At 34.6% G+C, this 21,081-nt stretch overlaps 1 protein-coding gene across 18 annotated transcripts in view; it reads left to right on the plus strand.

Moving 5' to 3' along the window:
- The window catches only part of PARD3 (par-3 family cell polarity regulator), a 668,633-nt gene that overhangs the window by 381,549 nt on the left and 266,003 nt on the right, over positions 1-21,081 (plus strand). For 11 of the 18 annotated variants that reach the window (XM_056131187.1, XM_056131194.1, XM_056131151.1 and 8 more), the window contains 3 exons: positions 3,269-3,408; positions 6,352-6,480; positions 8,732-8,770. In XM_056131187.1, coding sequence (XP_055987162.1) covers positions 3,269-3,408; positions 6,352-6,480; positions 8,732-8,770 — 308 coding nt within the window. The remainder of the gene's footprint in view (positions 1-3,268; positions 3,409-6,351; positions 6,481-8,731; positions 8,771-21,081) is intronic. The other 7 variants (XM_056131203.1, XM_056131168.1, XM_056131177.1 and 4 more) reach the window with 1 other exon arrangement.

The following is a 21,081-nucleotide window of genomic DNA, read 5'->3' on the forward strand; positions in this document are numbered from 1 at the left end:
ATTTTGAATTAATCTATTTAAGTATCTTCTTCCCTTTTACTATGAATATCTTAAGTACCACTTCATTTCCCCTTGATGCAGACTGTTAGATTGAGTTCCAGATTTCTAAGCACAACTTTCTTCTAAGCATTGAGATACATTTTTTTCCTATTGTCCATTTATTCTGTCCATTTATTCCCAATATACATTTAAGTCCAAGTGCTAAAAAAAGATGAGAAGTCAAATGGCATCATGGTAAAGAATATTTCTCTTGGTAAGAACTTAACCATATGCTGTAGCCATGGTACATCAGGTAAAGCCTTGCATGCTGCCAACCCGAGTTCATGCCCCAGGTCCTCCAACCCCTAATCTGTATGTCAGGAGTGATCCCTAGCATAGAACCAGGAATAATCTCTAAATACCACTGGATGTGGCCCCAAAACAAAACAAATCAACCAACAAAAAAGATTGCAATCATTTCCTTTGATTAGATGAAAATGAATCGGAGAGGTTGAATGAGTTCTTCAGGTCTCATGGTCATTGGTAGCAGATTCTAAGTAGAACATTTTTTGTATCCTGACCTTGAGACCATTCTTCTTTCCACCTGGATAGGGTTTAGAAGATTGTAAACTCTAAGACTCCTCTTTCCTTTCTAAATCATATTCATTCACTGAACTTTATATGAACCACTAATTCCTTATTTCAGGTTACTAGCTTTAATTCTTGGGTGACGTGATCAGAAATTGACAGCTTGTCTTTTCTTTTGAAATCCCTTTGAAATACAGAGATCTGGCAGCATAAATTTTTAACTGTTAATTTTTAAATAGAGGCAATATCAGATTCTCTTTTTTTTTTTCTGTACTTGAATGATAGGGCTTAGGTTTGGGTTTTTTGTTTGTTTTGTTTTGGGGGCCACATTGAGCATATAGTTAGGAGAGACCTATATTGTTTGATAAAATTTAAATTGCCCAAAGTCTAAAATTTTGAATGAAAACCAGTGTATGTTTTTGTTCATATTGATTAAGCAGTCTTTGTAAATTACATTAGGTGAAAGATCATGTTGCCTCTTTAATTCTTTCATGATAAAACATTAATTTCTATAAGAATGATTTGGACTGGAAAAAAATTTTATTTCATATTAGTGTGTCAAAAATGGTGCAAATATTATGTGTAAGACTAACAAAATAAATTTGCCTGTATAAGTGTGAAAAAGATTAAGATATGTGGACTAATGTTGAAATGACAAGGAATAAGTAGAATACTTTACCCATATTAAAGGATTCCTATCAGATTTTTGCACAATTTTGTGGTTTTTGATATATGTTTTATTAAAAACTAACCCCTGTGGCTGGAGTGATAGTACACCAGGTAGGGCATTTAACTTGCCGAGGCCAGCCCAGGTTCAATCCCCAACAATCCATAAATTCACCTGAGTCCATCAGGAATAATCCCTGAATGCCAAGGCAGGAGTAAGCCCTGAACACAGCAGGGGATGAGAATGTATGACAGAATGCATTCATTGCCTATGCTTTCCCCAGCATTTAAAATTAATTTACAAAATATCATTTACTATTAATACAAATACAGAATGGTGATTATCATCGGATCTTATTCATTTAATAATGATGATTGAGAATTGAAAATATTTTATTGCAGTTGACATATATTTTTTTACTATTATTGGTGCCTTTAATATTTTTATGAAGTACATAAAGCCCATGCAGATATCAGTGTTAAATGTTAAATTCACTTCAAACTTAACCTACATATTTTGAATGGCAGAAGTGCTCCATAAACTAAAATCAGTTCTAAGTACCAAAAAGAAGTCTTCAATATGTTATTTTGGCATAAGTTTGGAAAAGTACATAATGTGATGAAACAGAATAGCCCAATATTCTTGCTTACATAATTATGATATCTTAATATTTATTGCCATTTTGGCATTCTCAAATACCCTGCTCTTTTGTAGAAATTAGCTTTTTAATAAAGTCAGAGGAGAAGGTCAGTAATCTGTTTCAGTCAGTGCAAAATGTTTTGTTGGCTTTACTAAATGAAAATTGATATCTATTTATCTTTCTTTTAAAGGTCATTGCCTGAACTTTTAGCTTACAGATTTAAGGGTTATTGCTGATATTTTAATAGTATTGAGGATCATATAACAGTCAGTCTTTGTAGTTCATACAAATTAATATTGCAGAAGGAGAATAATTTAGAATTCTTTCTTAATAAATGTTATTGCAAGTCATTAGAGTTTCATGAAAGCACAGAGACATATGGAAAAGTCCCAGTAGGATAATTAGGAAAATTTCATATAGACAATATGCCATTCAAATTTTCAACACAGAAGACTTAGGGAATTAATAGTCCAGGAATATTAAAGTCACTTTAGATTTGATGTTTTGTTTCAGCTTGATAATTCAGTAGGTTTTGTGACAAGTATAGTTTTTAACTATTTTTCCTCATTTCTTCATTGTGTCTTTAACTTTTCATTCACATTAATTTGTCCATGTTTGTATTCTTCCAGATTGATACTCATGATTATAGTTTTATACTCAGTGCTTTCTTAAAATAGTGTATCATCTGTGGATTTCTCAATTTTGTATACTAAAAGTGTGTTATCTTTTTCTAGTTATATTTTCTTAATTTATGTTGTAGCAGAAGACATTTTTTATAAGCATCATGTCATAAATTAAAGTATGTCATGAATGCTTTTTAGCAACCTAGAAATTTTTAAAACAATTTTTTTAATTTACTGGGGATTGACTACAGAACCTCACATATACAGGACAAGTGTTCAACCTCTGAGTTGACTTGGAGTCTAGAATTTAAATTGTACACATCAGTGGAATAATTTATAAAGAGTTCATCAGTTTTTTTACCTTTAAACATATGATCGCAGACTCGGTAACCATGACTCAGATTTGGCAGAAAATTTTTATGGTTTGTTTTTTCACTAAGAGAAATTGTGTTTATTTTTATTTTCATAACCAAATGTTTAGAAATAAAACTTTTATGGACACATTTATAGAATAATGTCACCTGTCTTTGAGAGTATTGTTATTTCTTCTTAGATTGATGAATTTTTACATATAAATCATTAAACCTATAATTTGACTTACTTTTAAAAGTGATTTTTAGATTTTAAAGTAATAGTAATGTAGGCCACTGTGAAAATTACATAATGTAAAGTTAAGGTAGAAAGTAATAATGAATTATAGTTATTTATATATTCCTGTGAAATTCCAGTGATTTTATTGTTTTAATTTGCTCTTTTCTTTAATCTCTTCAGGGACAGAAGGTTTGGGCTTCAGTATCACTTCTCGTGATGTAACAATAGGTGGCTCAGCTCCAATTTATGTGAAAAACATTCTTCCTAGAGGTGCTGCTATTCAAGATGGCAGACTTAAGGCAGGGGATAGACTTATAGAGGTGAGTGTTTTTTCTATGCAATAAATTCCATAGATCTTTTGAATATGTAGCACTGTAGCACTGTCCTCCAGTTGTTCATCAATTTACTCGAGTGGGCATCAGTAACATCTCCATTGTGATACTTGTTACTGTTTTTGGCATATCAAATACGTCACAAGTAGCTTGCCAGTCTTTGCCGTGTGGTCAGGATACTCTCAGTAGCTTGCTGGGCTCTCTGAGAGGGATGAAGGAATTGAACCAGCGTCGACCACATGCAAGGCAAATGCCCTACCTGCTATTTCCAAAAGAAGTGGAATATTTTTAAGCATGGATTATGCACTGTCCTCCCATTGTTCATCGATTTTCTTGAGCGGGCCCAGTAACGTCTCAATTGTGAGGCTTGTTGGTACTGTGTTTGGCATATCCAATACATCACGGGTAGCTTGCCAGGCTCTGCCATGTGGGCGAGAGACTCTCAGTAGCTTGCCGGCCTCTCTGAGAGGGGCGGAGGAATCAAACCTGGCTCGGCCGGGCCGGCTGCGCAAAAGGCAAATGTCCTACCTGCTGTGTTATCGCTCCAGCCCACATGAACTTTACAACATTTTATTTTGCTCTTACATTTCTTTCATATCTTAAAGAGAAATATCTTTATTTGTTCACTGTAGATTTTTAGTTTCTTAAACATTTGGTTTATGAGATAACATTTTATTATGAAATAAGTACAGCATCTAGTTGGTTATATTTCTATATGACTTTACTTGTGTATCAGTCAATATAGAATTTCTCTCTACTTTTTAATCAGAACAGATACAGATAAAGACAAATGAAAATACTGTGTCTTGAAGTGAGGAAGAATGCAATTTTAAAAAAGTGTGAAGAATAAATTGAGACAAAAGTCATGTCAAAAAAAGGGAGAAATAGTTTTCAGATTTTTTTTTTGTATCTTGTGGATTTCTGTTTGTTTGAGGCTCTTTTTGACATATAAAATTAGATTTTCTCTTTGTGTTAATGCATATGTTTATAAAAATATAGTGGGAAAAGATTTAGAAAAGTAATAGTAAATTGTTACAACATTGTCCATTTTTTTCTGATAGTTTTGTATGCAATTTTCAATTTTATATACACAATTCTCATAGAGCTTTCTGAAAAATTAATGGAGGTGATGCCCAACTTTTGTACCTACATTTTAGGTTTTGATTTTTTTTAATATCTTTTTTTTTGCTTCGGTGTATTGAGCATTACTGTCTAAGTACAAATTGTATTTAGATTGTTGCTTCTGAAGTGGCCAGTTGTCATTGGTTTAAAATAGAGTAGTAAGAGGCCAATTTTGCAAGTATACTTTGTTTCATTAGGTGTACTTGTCAGTAACCTTTGAACCTAGCCCTGTTTGTCTGTCTGTCTGTCTCTCTCTCTCTCTCTCACTCACTCACACAGGCGCATACACACACACACACACGCACTCAGGCATGCGCACATAGTGTTGACCTTACCTTCTCACTATCTTTCATTTCACTAAAAAGAAAGCCCTATTCCCTTTTCTTTTCTTTAAATGTAAAAGAAACCGTTTAATTGTTGAGTCTCTCCCATAACATAATTCTTTCTTTTTATTTTTTTACTTTTTTGGGTCACACCTGGCAATGAACAGATGTTACTCATGGCTCATGCTCTCAGGAATTACTCATGGTTCTATGGAACCCTAGAACCATATGGGATGCTAGGAATCTAAAGCGGGTAATCCTCATGCAAGGCAAATGCCCTGCCCGCTGTACTATCACTCCCGCCCCCATAACATAATTCTTTAAGGACATTTGAAACAAAAGCAAATGACATTTTATTTGAGTGTTGGAAATGGCCTGCTGTCTATCATCTTTATTTTCTATTACTATTTGCTTTCTTTTAAGACTAAAATTATATTTTCACATGTTTTAAATATAGTGCCCAAAATTCTGTTGGAATATTTTCTGAGTGTCTGAAATATTTGGAATTATACATAAAAAGTATCATTTTTGTTCAGTATCATTTTTGTCTGAAATATTTGGAATTATACATAAAAAGTATCATTTTTGTTCAGTTTTGAACCTGCCTGTGATTGCTGATAATATTACATTGAATAACATAAATCTTTTTTTACAAAAGGATAGGATGTCTCAAAACATTTTAATTGCATGAAAAATACTACATTACAATTTAAGTATTTTACTTAACTATCTCAGGTTAATTTTATATATCGTCCAAAGAGCAGAGTAGAATGCTGATTAAAATATTCAGTCTAATTTCTGATAAATTTATAGTATTTTTATATGGCAGTATTAAACTTTCAAGAAGATAAAATTTTTTGGATTTCCCTAGGAATTTGTTGTTTTAAATATTATACTTTTTTGCCAGAATTCTTTTATAAGGCTAAAAAAAACTGTGATGAAATATCATCTCTCCAAATACATTATTTCATAGAAATTCTTCTTTAATGCTTGCCCTTTAGTGATAGAAAATTTTTTTATTTTCAACAAAATTATATTGAAAATTGGAATATTTATAGTGCTATCATTTTGGTCTTTTTAAAAATTTTTAACTATGAAAGCCATAGTTTTTTTACTTTGACTCAAGCAAACTTGTGATATAGAAAACTATCCGGGTATCTCAGTAAATAGATGGTACATTTTGTATTACCTTGACATTTTAGATATATTTATTTATTACTCATTACTTAGTAATGTTCTGGTGGCTGTAGCATTTAGTTTATTGATGAGCATTAAAAGATTTACTGCTTCCTATATCACTTCTAGATGCCTGATCTGTGTCTCTTTATTAGCCATAAGCATCCTAATGGTTTTCACATTGTGGCAGATTTTACAATGAAATGAATTATTATATTCCACTGCAGACAAGATGAGTACTAGAATGTATGTTTTGTTAGTGTTATATGTTTGCAGAGGATTGTAGCTGAAAACTTTTTATTTGTCTTAGGTAAATGGAGTAGATTTAGCAGGCAAATCCCAAGAGGAAGTTGTTTCCCTGTTGAGAAGCACCAAGATGGAAGGAACTGTGAGCCTTCTGGTCTTTCGCCAAGAAGATGCCTTTCACCCAAGGGAACTGGTGTGTAAATTTAGAGCAGATGAAAAATTTCTGATGCACATGAGCCAAGGATCTGGGTTAGCTACTTGATGACCAGTTTTGACAGAAATATTTCCTAAGCATTTCCTATATTTTATCTTTTAGCCGTTACTGAATGCAGATTCTTTTCTCATATTTCCTTAATTTTAGAAGCAAATGTCCACTATGTTGAGATTGTAAGGGTATTTAAAAGTCAAATTGCAATGATGTTTTCTAGGAGGTTCAGTGTTTATTACTGAACATTTTCAGATGGACTGATTGAATAGGGACATTGATTATATCATAACTGTCATTTCAACGGCTGTTGTTGAAAGCTTGGCATCTTCTCTGCTGCATATGACAAATTTTCATATTTCAAATTTTCATATCAGCCAAATAAAGATGCTTGCTTACTGTTAAATGGAAAGAAGTATCTTCATTAATTATTATCATTGAAAATAAGAGACCTAAGAGACCAGGTGGCCTTCATTAAGTTTTGTGGCCATTATTTACCATTTATTGTTTTGATATTAAATTATATGGAAATGCTTTTATTATCCAAATTATGTACTTTACTTTTTTACACTTGTTAGTATATTTTTTATCAGATACTTGCTTAATATTGGTGTGACAAATAGATTTATAATATTTACATACTGCTCTTTTTCTGTGCAAAGTACATTCATGGTTTCATATATATACACATACAAGTATATATATGATTGTATATATATATATACACACATTAATAATGACATTGAAGAGATCGCCTGTATCTTTTTATGTTGTAAGAAAATTGTTTTACTGCAAATAAGAGTGCTTTCAAAATAGATTCTATCTGGATCATTTTCGAACATTTCACAACTCTTTCAGTTAGTTTTGGTTTGATCTAAACAAGTCATTCATGTACAGTGGAGTTGCAAGATTTTTTAAGACACACTTCCTAAATTTCTCACATAACCTTAATTCTATATGTATTTCAGCTATCGTGTACCAGGATTAATAAAGTTTGTCTTTTATTATAAAAGCAGTACAATTTCAGTCACAGAAATGCTCTATCAGTGTTATACATAGATAAAAAATTTACTGTGATTTTTGTGGAAATTCCAGACTTTGATAGGACTGTGAAGTGAACATGTATGTTTAAGTAGATTTTGAAAAAATAATTTTGAAATCCTTTATTTTTATTTTCAAATGTTTAATACATTATTTCTTGATTTAAATTTAGTTTTGCATTCTCTTCCCACTGTTATCCAATTTTGTACTTAAAATGCCACCTGATCCTAAATCTGGATATGTTTCCATTAAATTGTAAATGAGCACTTAAAAAAAAATCTCAGCTTTAGATGTGATTTGATGAAGCTTTAATTCTTACTCAGTATATCTGGGCCTGGGTAGTAGCTAGCATTATTAGATTGCCAAAGCTTAAACACTACTCTTAAGCAGCCTTCCCAGAGCTAGTGCCAACATATAGCCAGCTTAAGGTTATTCAGGTTCTTCAGTCCAATTTTGATCTTCCAAGCTTCTGTTTTCCCCTTCTGCTGCCTACATTTTCCCCCCTTCCTTATTTAATTTATTGCTTGTGAGCTTTTCATTAAGGAGTGAGCCAGTAGGCCGTCAGTCTATTATTCATGTTGCAGCTGCTTTTCAAGATTTAAAAGAATAAAATTCTGAAAACTTAAGGGAACATTTATGGTGATCTTTGAATCCAACTAACAACGCTTTCCTCAATTTAAGGTATCTGTGTTTAAATTCTGTGTCTAAAACACATTTATCAATATTTGCTTTTAAAATAGATCATTTTAGCTATACAATTAAGCAACTCGAGATTTTAAAAAATCAGTTTATAGTCTGTAATATTTTAATGTATACTTGTTCAGAATGTTATTATCTTACCTACTTATTATAATATACCTTATAACTTAGATTTTCCTAGGTAATTTAAAAGCAGTATTAGGAACTATACATGCCTAGAAAAGAATTGATGATATTAGCTTTCCTCAAATTAGCAAATTCATGATATGCTATGAATAAACAAGTAAACATTCATGTTTATAAAAATCATAAAAAATATACAACACACACAAAAAATCAGTAGAAGTTTGGAAGGCAGAATAATACATCTTTGACAATATGATTACCCTCTATATATTTTATAGATTTTTAAGTTCTAAGAATTTCCCTTAAACCTTTGTGTCCCTGTGTATTAAGGCTTTGGTCAGTCTGGATTTATGCTTTTCTCCAATTCTTCTAGAGTGCAGAGCCAAGCCAGATGCAGATTCCAAAAGAAACGGTAAGAGCTTTGTCTTTTGTAGGATACAGACATGTTGGAAAAATTAACAGAACTAACTTCTCCTTAATTAAATATGAAGTTACTCGCCCTTTCTTTCCGGCCTCATAAGATACTACATAGGTTTATTAAATTCCAAAGTGATCTCATTTTCAGGTGACATATTGCTACTACCCCCAAAATGGAGAATATAGTAATTTTTGGTCAAACAGTGGTAGCTTAGAAAGAGGCATTAATTGTCTGTTCACCAATTTAATGTGAAGTACCAAAAATTAGGGAGCTTAACAATTTGACATATATATAAATAACCTCATTAGTTATAAAATGCAATATTATATTATGACTGTAAGTTGAAATATAAAGAAAACTTGATTCAGGCACAGAAAAAATAAAGATAAAAGGGTTCAATAAAATATATAAGACAGGGAAAATAAAATGATATGTTAGTAATTAAAATAAACATATTAGTTATCCTAATAACTTATGGTTATAAAAATATTTTGTTCATTATAAGTTATTATAGTATAACATTAGTAGCTAATTTTTCTTAATAAAAGTGTTTACTACTTATGTAAAACTAAAAAAAGTGTTTTGTTTAGAAGACAAATCCCAATATGTATAGAACTTAGATAAAAACTGAGTTCTAGCAGATAATACTAGCTAATGTAAGTAATGTTTGCCTTTTCAGTCTTTCAAAGTATGATTTCAAAACTTTAATGGGAGGGAAACATAGTATCTATATTAATAAATAATATCAAGTAGAAATTTTTGATGTGTTAGACAGCGTACATTGATTAGTTGCTATTTCCATATTCTTATAAGTACTAGAAAATTTAGCAAAACCATATCTAGAGGGCAATAGTATTTTTCTAAAGGTTTTATAATTAGGTATTAGGTATGGAAACCTAAGAATTATATTGTTATTGAGAGTTTTGTGTTTTACACTTGCATACATATACAACTTTATACCCAAGAAGGAAATGCAATATTCTTTTCCAGTATTTTGTATTTATAAAAGTAGATTACAAGTGAGATAAAAATATTAATCTTAAGTGCACAGTGTACGGTACTCCCGTTGTTCATCAATTTGCTCGAGCGGGCCCAGTAACGTCTCCACCGTGAGACTCGTTGTTACTGTGTTTGGCATATGAAATATGTGATGGGTAGCTTACCAGGTTTTGCCATGCAGGTGAGATACTCTCGGTAGCTTGCTAGGCTCTCTGAGAGGGTCAGAGGAAATTAATCTTACAAATATTACATATTTTTGAATAATGGGTTTTATAAAATTCACAGCCATCAATTAACTATAATGTCAGCTGGATTGTGATCACTGATCAAAATGACAATTCTACTTGTGAAATACCCTTGAAAGCATGAGGGTGTGGTAGGTTGAAAAAGAAGAGAGAATTGAACAGTGAATTCCCTGGAGGGAATAGAACGAATCCCAGGCATGTTCACAGACAGCTGAACAGCAGGACTCAAGGATGCCGTGCTATTGAACTCTTCAGTGCCAGGGACCAATAGGCTCACCTTAAGTGCTAACAGGGTTGCACATGGTGATGCTCTAGTGGCCATCTTGTTCTGGGAATTGAACAGGGCTGGACCACATGCCTGACACATACAATCTGTCTCTCCAATCCTAAATAGTAGATTATAAAGTTGGGGTACAAGAGTTTTTTTATAATAAATTAAATAATGGTACAATCTATACTATAATATTAAAGTACCAAATATACTACAATGTTAAATAACCAGCATTGAGCCAGAGAGATAGCATAGAAATTCAGGTGCTTGCTTTGTACGTTGACAACCCTGGTTCCATTCCCTGCACCATATGTGTTCCATGAAGTGCTGCCAAGAATGATTGCTAATCACAGCTATCTGTAAGCACCTGAGTATTGTCAAGTGCCACCTATAAACATAACCAAAATCCAAAACGAGCATAATATTTCTATAGAAATAGAGCGATCATTTAAATGCATTGGTCCCATTAAAAATAGATATGGTATATAGAACTTGAATATTAGTAGGGGTATTTTTAAATGAGGGCAAGTGATAATACAGGGGGTAGGGTGTTTCCCTTGCTTGTGACCAATGTGGCTTCAGTTTCTGGGACTACATATTGTTGCCAAGCCCTGCCAGGAGTGATCCCAGAGCACTGCTGGTGGGTTCAAAAAGCAAAATATTAAGGACGGCTTATTTAACATTTATAACAATTTTCTGTGCCTTTTTCTCACCACACATCAAAATAATTCCCAGTTGATTTTGAAATTAAACCTAAAAAAAAATACCAATAAAAGCAAATATGGGAAAATTTTCATTAACTTTTGATAATGAATGCTTCTACAGGCATCACAAAGTCAGAGTTTAAGTTAATACATTTATAGATTTTCTTATGTATATATAATGCCATTGCATACCAGTAATTGTACCATGTAAGAGTTGCGAGATAAACACTAGATAGTATGTAAACTCAAAAAAGACAGCAGCAGCTCTATCTCTCCCGCCGCCCGTGTTCTGTAGTCTCATGCCGGTTCCCCCACCCCAGAGAGGTCGATGGGAATGGGCAGGCGAAGGAAGGAAACAAGGGCCAAGCTGGTTGGTCTTAGTTGCAGTTTATTCCAATCCTCTCTCCATTCACTCCTGTCTCTCCTCTGTCTCCCCCATGTCCTCTTTCGCACTCTGGAATCTGGATCTATATTCCCTTTCTCCTTCTCCTTCTGGAGTCTGGATCCTGATCCCCCAGCATATCCCACTCTTCCAGTCTAGTTAAATCCCAAAACCATGAGGGGTTGGGGTAACAATTACACATAGGTGTGATCACAGTCAATAGGGGTAAAGTTCTTTCCCTCGGGAAAAGCCGCTTCTAGGACAGATACTCTCTCAGCAGGATGACCCACCCTACAACGGAATCCCCTGGATGTGTTTCCCCTCTCTTTCTCCAACAAATATATAAGCATACAAAATATAAATCATTTTGTATGGATACAGTTAGAAGTACCTAAATCTTATATAATTGCTCTTCTAGGGCCATCTCGATCTCAGACTAAAGTGCTCAGGCCAGATAGTCTTTCCTATCCCTAGCAGAGTTCTAGTCTCGTCCTTACTTTTGGATCATGACAGCATCTATCCATGATCAAACTCTTAACTTATAGTAAGAATCGTGGCACTTTGGCCTGGCCCATTTCGATGCCAGGGTAGTTCACAGCTTGCCCTAGGTCCATTCAGTCCCTCGTTGGGACCCTGCTTTTCAGGTGTTTGGAACTAAGGGCAACTGAGGCTTGTTGAGAAAGCAGATGCCGGGAGTGAATAATATTCAAAGCCAATGAAATCCTAAGTTACAAAGCATAATATTAACTGCAGTCCTGTATATATACAAAAAGGACATTGATTTAATGTAAGCTATTCAAAAGACATAGGAAAGGAGAAAGGCAATATTAACTTACAATACAATTTCAGTGTCCTACGAGGATCTGGCCTTACAAACTAACAGATTCTGATTAGGGTAAAAAGCTTGTTAACTGGTTGGAGAAGAGAGTAGAGAGAAGTGGATACAGATAAATGAAGGAATGGGAGTGACTAGCAAGCACTGTGATGGTTGTAAACCTGATAAACCTAAGCTCCTTGAGGCAAGTGAGGAAGGACAAACCAATGTTATCCTACAGATTAGGAAGAAGTATTTAACTGTGTGACTTTTGGATGAGGAACCATTCCTTTGTTGTTGGGAATCTTATCAACATGAAATGTTTGGAAAACAACAGTCTCATGAGAAATTGTGCTTGTTAATATCTCATATAGTCTTATGTGGAACTTGATTTAGACAGTAAAGTTCTTTCAGAACTTTAGGCATGCTTGTGAGATCTTCATAACATATGTTTTTGTGTGTGTGTATGTGTGTATCTATACTTATATGGGTGTATATATCCATATATATACAGGATAAAATCTACTTATAAATATATATACATGCATAGATGGAATGCTACTTAATGATAAAAATTTGTGATCTTGCTATTTGTGACATGGTTGCCCTCAAGTATACCATGCTAAAAAGAAGAAGAAAAAGAAAAGAAAAATACCACATGATTTCTTTAACATGTGGAATTTACTTAAAACAACCGTAAAACCCAGTTCATGTGTGCTTGGATGTAAAGACTAGATTGCTGGATATGAAAGGCAGGGAGAGGGAGATACTAAGGAAAATGAAAGGATTGGAGGCTAAAAGGAAAAATATTGCTTTTGGAGTTTCAGTCTCCCTTTTGTACCTTTTACTAGCAAGCTATTTGGACAAACCCACAAGCTACCGAATGTAACCTGCCCACACGGCAGAGTCTGGCAAACTCCCCATGGCGTACCCAATATGCCAAATACCAGAAACAATGAAGGGTCTCATTCTCCTAACTCTGAAAGAGCCTTGAATATGGCGCTTTTTAAAAAAATCTCAGAGCTAGGACGAAGGAGATATTACTGGGGCCTGCTCGAGGCAATCGACGAATAACAGGATGGTCGTGATCGTGATCATGAGTAATTTTTTCTGATCTTCTTTAGCTTTTTTTTATATAAATAACATGAGTCCTAAAACACTTTTAATTTGTGTTTGATTATCATAGTCTCTCACAACTCAGATTTATTCTAAGATAGAAAAAGTTATGTAGGTATGTGAGTTGATTCAGTGACTTGAAGACTTGATTTTCTGAGATGTAATTTTCATGTACATATTTTAAATATTATGTTTCTGCAAGTCGAAAATGTTCACTAAATTCATATAAAAATATTGGGGGCCAGAGAGATAGTACCACCATTACTTGCCTTGCATGCAGCCAATCTGGGTTATGTACTCAGCATCCCATTCAGTCTTACAAGCACCTCCCAGGAGTTATTCCTGATTGCAGCACTAGAAGTAACCCCTGTGCATCCCTAAGTGTGACCTCAAAACAAAACAAAACACCAAAATTTATACAAAATGTTGAATTAGTAATCAGTGCATCAAGTTTAGTTACTCCATTCACAATAAACTTTATTTTCCCTTTCTGGTTTTTGGGCCATATTCAGCTATGCCAGGAATCACTCCTGGTAATGCTTAGGGGAAAACTCTGGGGATTCAAAGTCACTAAACATCTATACTATCTCTCTGGTCCAGTACTTTCTGATTAGGACAATTAATTCACTTGATATTGGGCACTATTATAGAGTTTTCCAGGCCGGGTTAGATAGTACATGGAGGTACTAGTCAAAGTCTACCCAAGAAATACAACCGATAGCATGGATATAGAAAGAGGTTTGGCAGGAGCTGACTCATGTGATTGTGTAGACTGACAAGTTCTGCCCTGCAGGGTGGATTTGTACAGAAAATGATCTAGTACTAGTCCAAAGGCCAGCCTGGTTTCATGAAACTCCAGAGTACAGATAAAGTTTGAAATCAGTGGGCTCATGATTTATCCCTTTTGTAGGGAGGTTTGTTTTCCTGTTTTATTCATGGTTTTAACTGATTATTTAGGCCTACACTTATTATTTTCTTCAAAGTTCTGAAATCTCCAAGTTTATACATGAAATTATTAATAAAAATATAGCACAGCGGTAGGGCGTTTGCCTTGCACGCAGCCAACATGGCCGACTCGAGTTCGATTCCTCCACCCCTCTCGGAGAGCCCGGCAAGCTACCCGTGACGTACTCGAAATGCCAAACACAGTAACAACAAGTCTCATGATGGAGATGTTACTGGGCCCGCTCAAGCAAAATCGATGAACAACGGGAGGACAGTGACCATGACCCATGTGATCAGGGTTTTACTTACCCAGGTACTAATTCTTCTTTCAAATAAGACTAATGCAGGACAGGTGTTGGAACATTATTTGACTGAAATCAAATCATGAACAACTTCGTAACTGTGTACCTCACTGTAAAGGGAAAGGGAAAGGCCCTCCCGTTGATCATCAATTTGCTCGAGCGGGCCCAGTAACGTCTCCATTGGAGACTTTGTTGTTACTGTATTTGGCATATCAAATATGTCACGGGGAGCTTGCCAGGCTCTGCCGGGCGGGCGAGATACTCTCAGTAGCTTGCCAGGCTCTCCAAGAGGGGCGGAGGAATCGAACTCAGGTCGGCCATGTTGGCTGTGTGCAAGGCAAACGCCCTTCCGCTGTGCTATACCTCACTGTAATTCAATTAAAAAAATACTAGTACAACCCACTTTAAGAATCTTCTCAGCAACGTGTGTAAGAATATGATTATAAGGGCCGGAGATAGTACAGTGGGGAGCATATTTGCCTTGCATATGCCTGACCTGGGTTCGATCCCAGTCACCCCGTATGGACCCCAAACCCATCAGGAATGATCCCTCAGTGCATAGATCTGAGCATAGCTGGATATGACCCTCAAAACAAAAAGAATATGATTGTTTGTTAAGCAATTTCAGAGCTCTTGGACAAAAGTGAAGGTTTTGAGATCATATTGAACTCTACAGAGAAGATAATTAGAGGCTTACATGTCAGGAGTTCAGATAATCTGGGGCTGTATTTGGGAGTCTTTGCAAACCCCCTGATGATCAGGAGGCATTGTGTATGCTAATTCAGAAAGGTTACAATTTTGAACTAGAAATGTAATGAAATGATCATTAATAGGTTTATTTATCAACTGTCTCCTATAGACCAAGTAAATACTACCATATTGTACCATATCTCCACTGTCACAGTCCTCCTGTTGTTCATTGATTTGCTCGAGCGGGCCCAGTAATGTCTCCATCGTGAGACTTCTTGTTACTGTGTTTGGCATATTGAATATGTCACGAGTAGCTTGCCAGTCATTGCCGTGAGGGTGAGATACTCTCAGTAACTTGCTGGTCTCTCAAAGAGGGGAGGAGGAATTGAAGTTAGAGGAGTCAAACTTGGGTCCACCAGGTCGGCCACATGCAAGGCAAATGCTCTACCTGCTGTTCTATCGCTCCTAGACATCACAAAATATGGTGCCTTTAAAAAGTATGGTATCACAATCTTAAAAATGTGCCTGTCAGAGAGGCAGGCTTGGGGGAAGGGTTGGGGTATCAAGAGAGAAGCTGACACTAGCTGGTGGGTTGATGTGGTACTTTGTATTCCTGAAACTCAACTCTGAATGACTTTTAAATTATAGAGCATTAATAAAGAATTAATTTAAAACATATGGCCTCAGATACAGAGACATAGTACCAAGTTTAAGATGCTTACTTGAAAGCAGCTGCTTCTGGCTCCAATCCCTAGTACTTCGTGTAGCCCTCAAGAGAGATCTCTAGAACAAGCTGAAATAAGCCCTGAGCACCTAGGTGTGCCCTGCACCACTCCAGTACAGAATTTTAAAAAAAAAATCACAGTACTTAGGGACAGATTTTAAGAAGGAAGTGAAAGATTTGTAGTGAAGAAACATAAAATATGATTAAAAAAAAAGAGTTTGAAGATATTCTGTCCTGGGGATGAAGAAAAAATATTGGATAAGATGTTTCTTGTATGTGGCCAATTTAAGCTCTGTCCCCAACACCAAAATTAGTCCCCTGCATACTCCCAGGAGTGACAGAGCCAGAAGTTGCCCTTGAGCACCTCCAAGTGTGATGCAATTCCCCCTCATGTTCTCCATAATAATACTCTGTGCTTGAGACTGCTGAGATAGTACAGTGGGTACGGCACTTGCCTTGCACGTGGCCTCTTGGGGTTTGATCCCTGGTATCCAAAATAGTTTCCCAGTATTGATTCCTGAGTGCAAAGCCAGGAGTAACCTTTGAGCACTGCTCGGTGTTACCCAAACCACCCCCCTTCCATACATTCTTTATGACAATCTCAACAGCATTTTTCAAAGAAATGAAAATCAAAATTGCATAAAACTACAAAAATAGTAGTTAGAGTAATATTTGAACTGGGGCAGTACTTGAGAGGATTGGATTCTATGCTTTGCATGGGGAAACCCAGGTTGAATTCAAGCACCACTGGGAGTGTCCCCACTCCAGACACACACAGAGAAGCAAAGCAATCATCTGAGACAACAGATCTGGAAGCATTGAGGTTCCTGTTTTCTAATTATTTTACAAAGTAATAGCAATTACAACAGCATGGTGTGAGCAAACAAAAGGCTATACCTGTTGAGAGCACCAACTTGACAATGCAAAATTGAACCCCCATATATAGTGAGCCCTTTATATATCTGTAGGTTCAGCATCCCTGAATTCAGTTAAATGCTATTGAAATTAAAATTGATCTCTGGGACTATAGTCAGTTAAGATTTTTATGATTTGTAAGTTACTTATTGTGAAATATATTTTAATTTTTATTGTCTACCTTTTCAGATAACATAAAAATACTTAAAAATATATTTTCTATTTAACTTGTTAAAGTAATATGTTATTAAATAATGTTAACTAAGAATATTTAACATCAATATCTTAAGATACACATTTTAGATATAACAAAATTATTCTATATTTTATGAAATTCTAGTTTTTAAATATAAGACATTTTAGAAGAGTTTCAAGTATACTTTATAGCTCAGTATTGAATTGTAGTATATATATTACCCACATTCTCAACTTGTAACCCCAAATTTTGCCTAATTTTATTTTTTTCTACCCTCTTCTCCCTCCATTCTCTCACTTTCCTAGTACTTATTTTATTAATTGCTGGTGTAATTTCCAGATGCAAATGTGTATATTCTGAGAACACAGATTTTTTTAAATAACAAGATTTAAATATCAAGATCATAAAACTAACATTGATATAACAGTGTTTTTTTTTGTGTGTAAAATCATTTGCTATTTATTCATTATCTATTACATTTTATCTTTTGTAAGAAACAAAGAGACATTCCTTAGAGTAACCTGGGAGGGGGAGAAGATTGGTGCCACTTTGGGGATGAAGAGGAAGAGGCTCACAGCTGCTTTTGTCCCAGGGTCCTACTAACAGTGTTTTTTTGGGGGGAAGGGAGGACCACACAGGGTTATTCCTGGCTCATGCACTCAGCAATTGCTCCTGGCAGTACTCGGGGGATCATATGGGATGCTGGGAATCAAACCCGGACGACTGCATGCAAGGCAAACCCGCTGTGCTATGATGGTTCCAGTTTCATAACTGTTTTTTTTACTGACTTTTCTCACTGTTGATAATAGCAAGAAAAAAAAAGAATAAGTCTAAACAAAATTTGATCCATTTTCTAATTCAGGGTCATTTTTCGTCTTTAGTCATTATTTTTTAGTTTTCCAACAACCTGGAATATTTCATTCATCTTTGTTTTCAATTTTTGAAGAGCAAATAGCTTTATGTTTTTCAGTTTGGGTTTATGTCCTCCCCTTTCCTTTTTTTTTTTTTTAACCGTATAAGGAGTTTATGGTATTCTGGGTTTCTGAAGGAAGATAGTCTCAAGAAGTGGTTAATAAAGTACAAAATTTGGATGAAATCATAATCAAGGTGCCAGACAATTAAATTATTTGTATGAGAATGAAAATATCTCCAAACTAGTAAAACTTCAAGAAAGTTCTCTATAAGGTAGCATTTGAAATGGTTTTCAATGAGCAATTTTTGTAACCTTTGGCTGCCAGAGAATTAAGTTCTAAAAGCTGGCGTTAATTTCAGTTTTATGTCAAGAGCCAAATGGATTGATATTGAAATATCACAGACAAAGTACAGTTCCTCACATAAATGTTTTAATGATAATAATGACTTAAGATGATAAAAAATGCTGAAATAGAATATTATTCCTTTCCTGAAGTTTTCATAATAAATGAAACTTTCCCAGGGAGAATAGAGTTTTTGAGACAGGTTCACAGTGGTAGGGCATGTCAGGAAATGATTCCAACTTGATTAAATCTTTTCTTTGTGTATTCAGTCAGCTCCTTGTCCTCATTATTGAAGTAGAAATAAAATGAGAAGTTTAAGCCTTAGAAAAATGTTATGGAAATGTCAAAATAAGTAAACATAAAAAAGCTGAAGATAAAAGTCAGTATATGATAATTAAAACCCTTCCAGGTTGGGGGCCAATAAGCCTATTAAAGGAACATGTGTTAATGTGCCCAGCTAGGGACTATTTTTGGTTTCCATATCTATTCAAATGCAACTTTTTCAGCAGTATAAATACCTACAAAAAAATACCTATTCAGAAAATTAGTTTTATCATTCAGTCATTTCTGAATGTAAAGTAGAAGTCAAATGTACTGTGTATTTGGGGGGGGGGGGCGATATGTGGGATTACCCCTGGCTCAGATCTTATTGATCACTCTTATTGAGTCTGGGGGATCAGAGGAGATTGAATGCTTCTGTGTTTAGCAGTTACTCCTGTCTCTGTGCTCAGGGACCACTCCTGGTATTGTTTAAAGTGGCCATATGCAGCTCTTTGGATTGAACCCTCATTGGCTGTGTATAAGACAAGTCCCTTAAACTGCTGTCTTTAGCCCCCAAATAAAATGCTTGTAAGAAACAGAAAGATAGGTTGATCAAGAGTCAGATGACCCCACGTTTGATCCTCAATACCCTGTCTTCTCCTAAGCACTCCTGAATACTGATTGTAGTTCTGGTATTCCAGTGCCGCTGGGCCTAAGCAATGAATGCTGACCAGTTATCATTTCACCAAGACTAGCCCTGGCCCCCCTGAGCACTGCTTGGGGTTCCACCTTCCTATACCAAAAAAGAGGTACAGGGCAGAAAACGTGTAAAGATAATTTGAATCATGGTGATATGTTGCTAATTTGTACTTCTATTTGTTTATTTCAGACATTGGTTTTCTTTGAAATATAATACTTGTAAGGTAAAGATAGATTAGGAGTGCAGGAGACCTTTTAATATGTGGTATATTTTGACTTGATTTTGAAGTTTACTTTGTATAGTTAACAGAGCTATCGTCCTGTATATCCCTTCAATTTCTGATTTTGTATTCTTTATTACATTGATTTTCCTATTTTTACAATATTGGAAGTTTCAGTTTATATTTTGAATGGCAATTTATGCTGATAAAGTATTGACAGCATGTCCTTTGAGGTGGCATAGACAGTATCTTGTATATAAAATTTAAATTAGAAACTTCACAAATCAAAGTTTATTGATGTAAGATTTTAAAAGGCCATGCCATATTATGATAGTAAAAAAACTCGAGCCATATTATGATAATTTTCAAAATCTCTTACTGATAAATGTTTCACTTTCAACATTAATTTTACTTAATGAAATACTCATATTCAATGTTAAATCTCAGGATTCTTTGTTAAAATTATTTTGTTTTGATGAGATATTTAAATTTTTTTTGCTAAAACAAAGAAGAAAATTGAAGTCTATCCATATTTCCATCACTTGGTAATAATCTTCTTGCATGCATGTGAAGGATACATTTTATTCTAATGTGCTAATATATGGTTATGATTCTTTCAGTTATAATTTAATAATTCTGACTTGAATGATTAGGCAAATATAGCAGAAATATTTCAAAATTGGAAAACACAGAATGGGCTGAATAACTTATAGTTCTCAATGAGACTTTTTTATAATTTGAAGAACTTGTGCCACATGTCCATTTTATGGTTAAAAATGCTGAGTTGGAAAATTCAAGATTTTTGCAGTATGGCAGTATCCATGGGTGTGTTGATCATTGAAGAATGATCATGAAAGTCTTAGCCAAAGATGAAAATTTCCAAAGAGGAGCTTAGATATGAGAGTGCTTTCTTTTCTCTCGTGCAAAAATAAATTTTAACAGAATAGATTAGCTCTCTATGTTTCATCTGGCTTTCCATTTGCTTTTATTTCTTCCTCACTGTCTGAAAGAGATTGATAAGAGCTTGCATGTCTTAAATGTGTTATGTTCTGAGACAGATTACTTATGTTCCTGGATAGCTGCAATTATAATTGAAATCAAAGTTTGCATATACAATCAATTAATTAAACAGTATTGCTTGAATTATATTTGTCAGCTGTTATTATGTATGGAATGGAGTTGTGTAAAGTTTTTCTTTGAGGTTTAGCAACACTTTGTCTCACAGATGTTGAAGGTTAATGCTCCTTAATGGTTCTCTGAAAATAAGTGCCTTTTCTGCTGACTTTATATCATCAATATTTGTTATTCTTTGTGAATAAAATGATAATACACTGTCACTGAACCTTAAGCTATTAATAACATTAAAAATTCTTACTGCAAAAAGAGGACAATTTAGTTTCATTTATTTATTTTAATTCCTGCTTTTACTGCTTTTCTCCTGTGGTTTCGAATATATAAACAGGGAAACCAAAACCAAACTTTGAGAATCTGCATGTCTATACTTTTTTTCCACTACATTTCCCCCCCCCCCTTATATTTCTCACAATTGGATTTGGGTTTGTTTC

The sequence above is a fragment of the Sorex fumeus genome, unplaced genomic scaffold (assembly GCF_029834395.1).
Source record: "Sorex fumeus unplaced genomic scaffold, SorFum_2.1 ptg000007l, whole genome shotgun sequence".
Lineage (NCBI taxonomy): Eukaryota > Metazoa > Chordata > Mammalia > Eulipotyphla > Soricidae > Sorex > Sorex fumeus.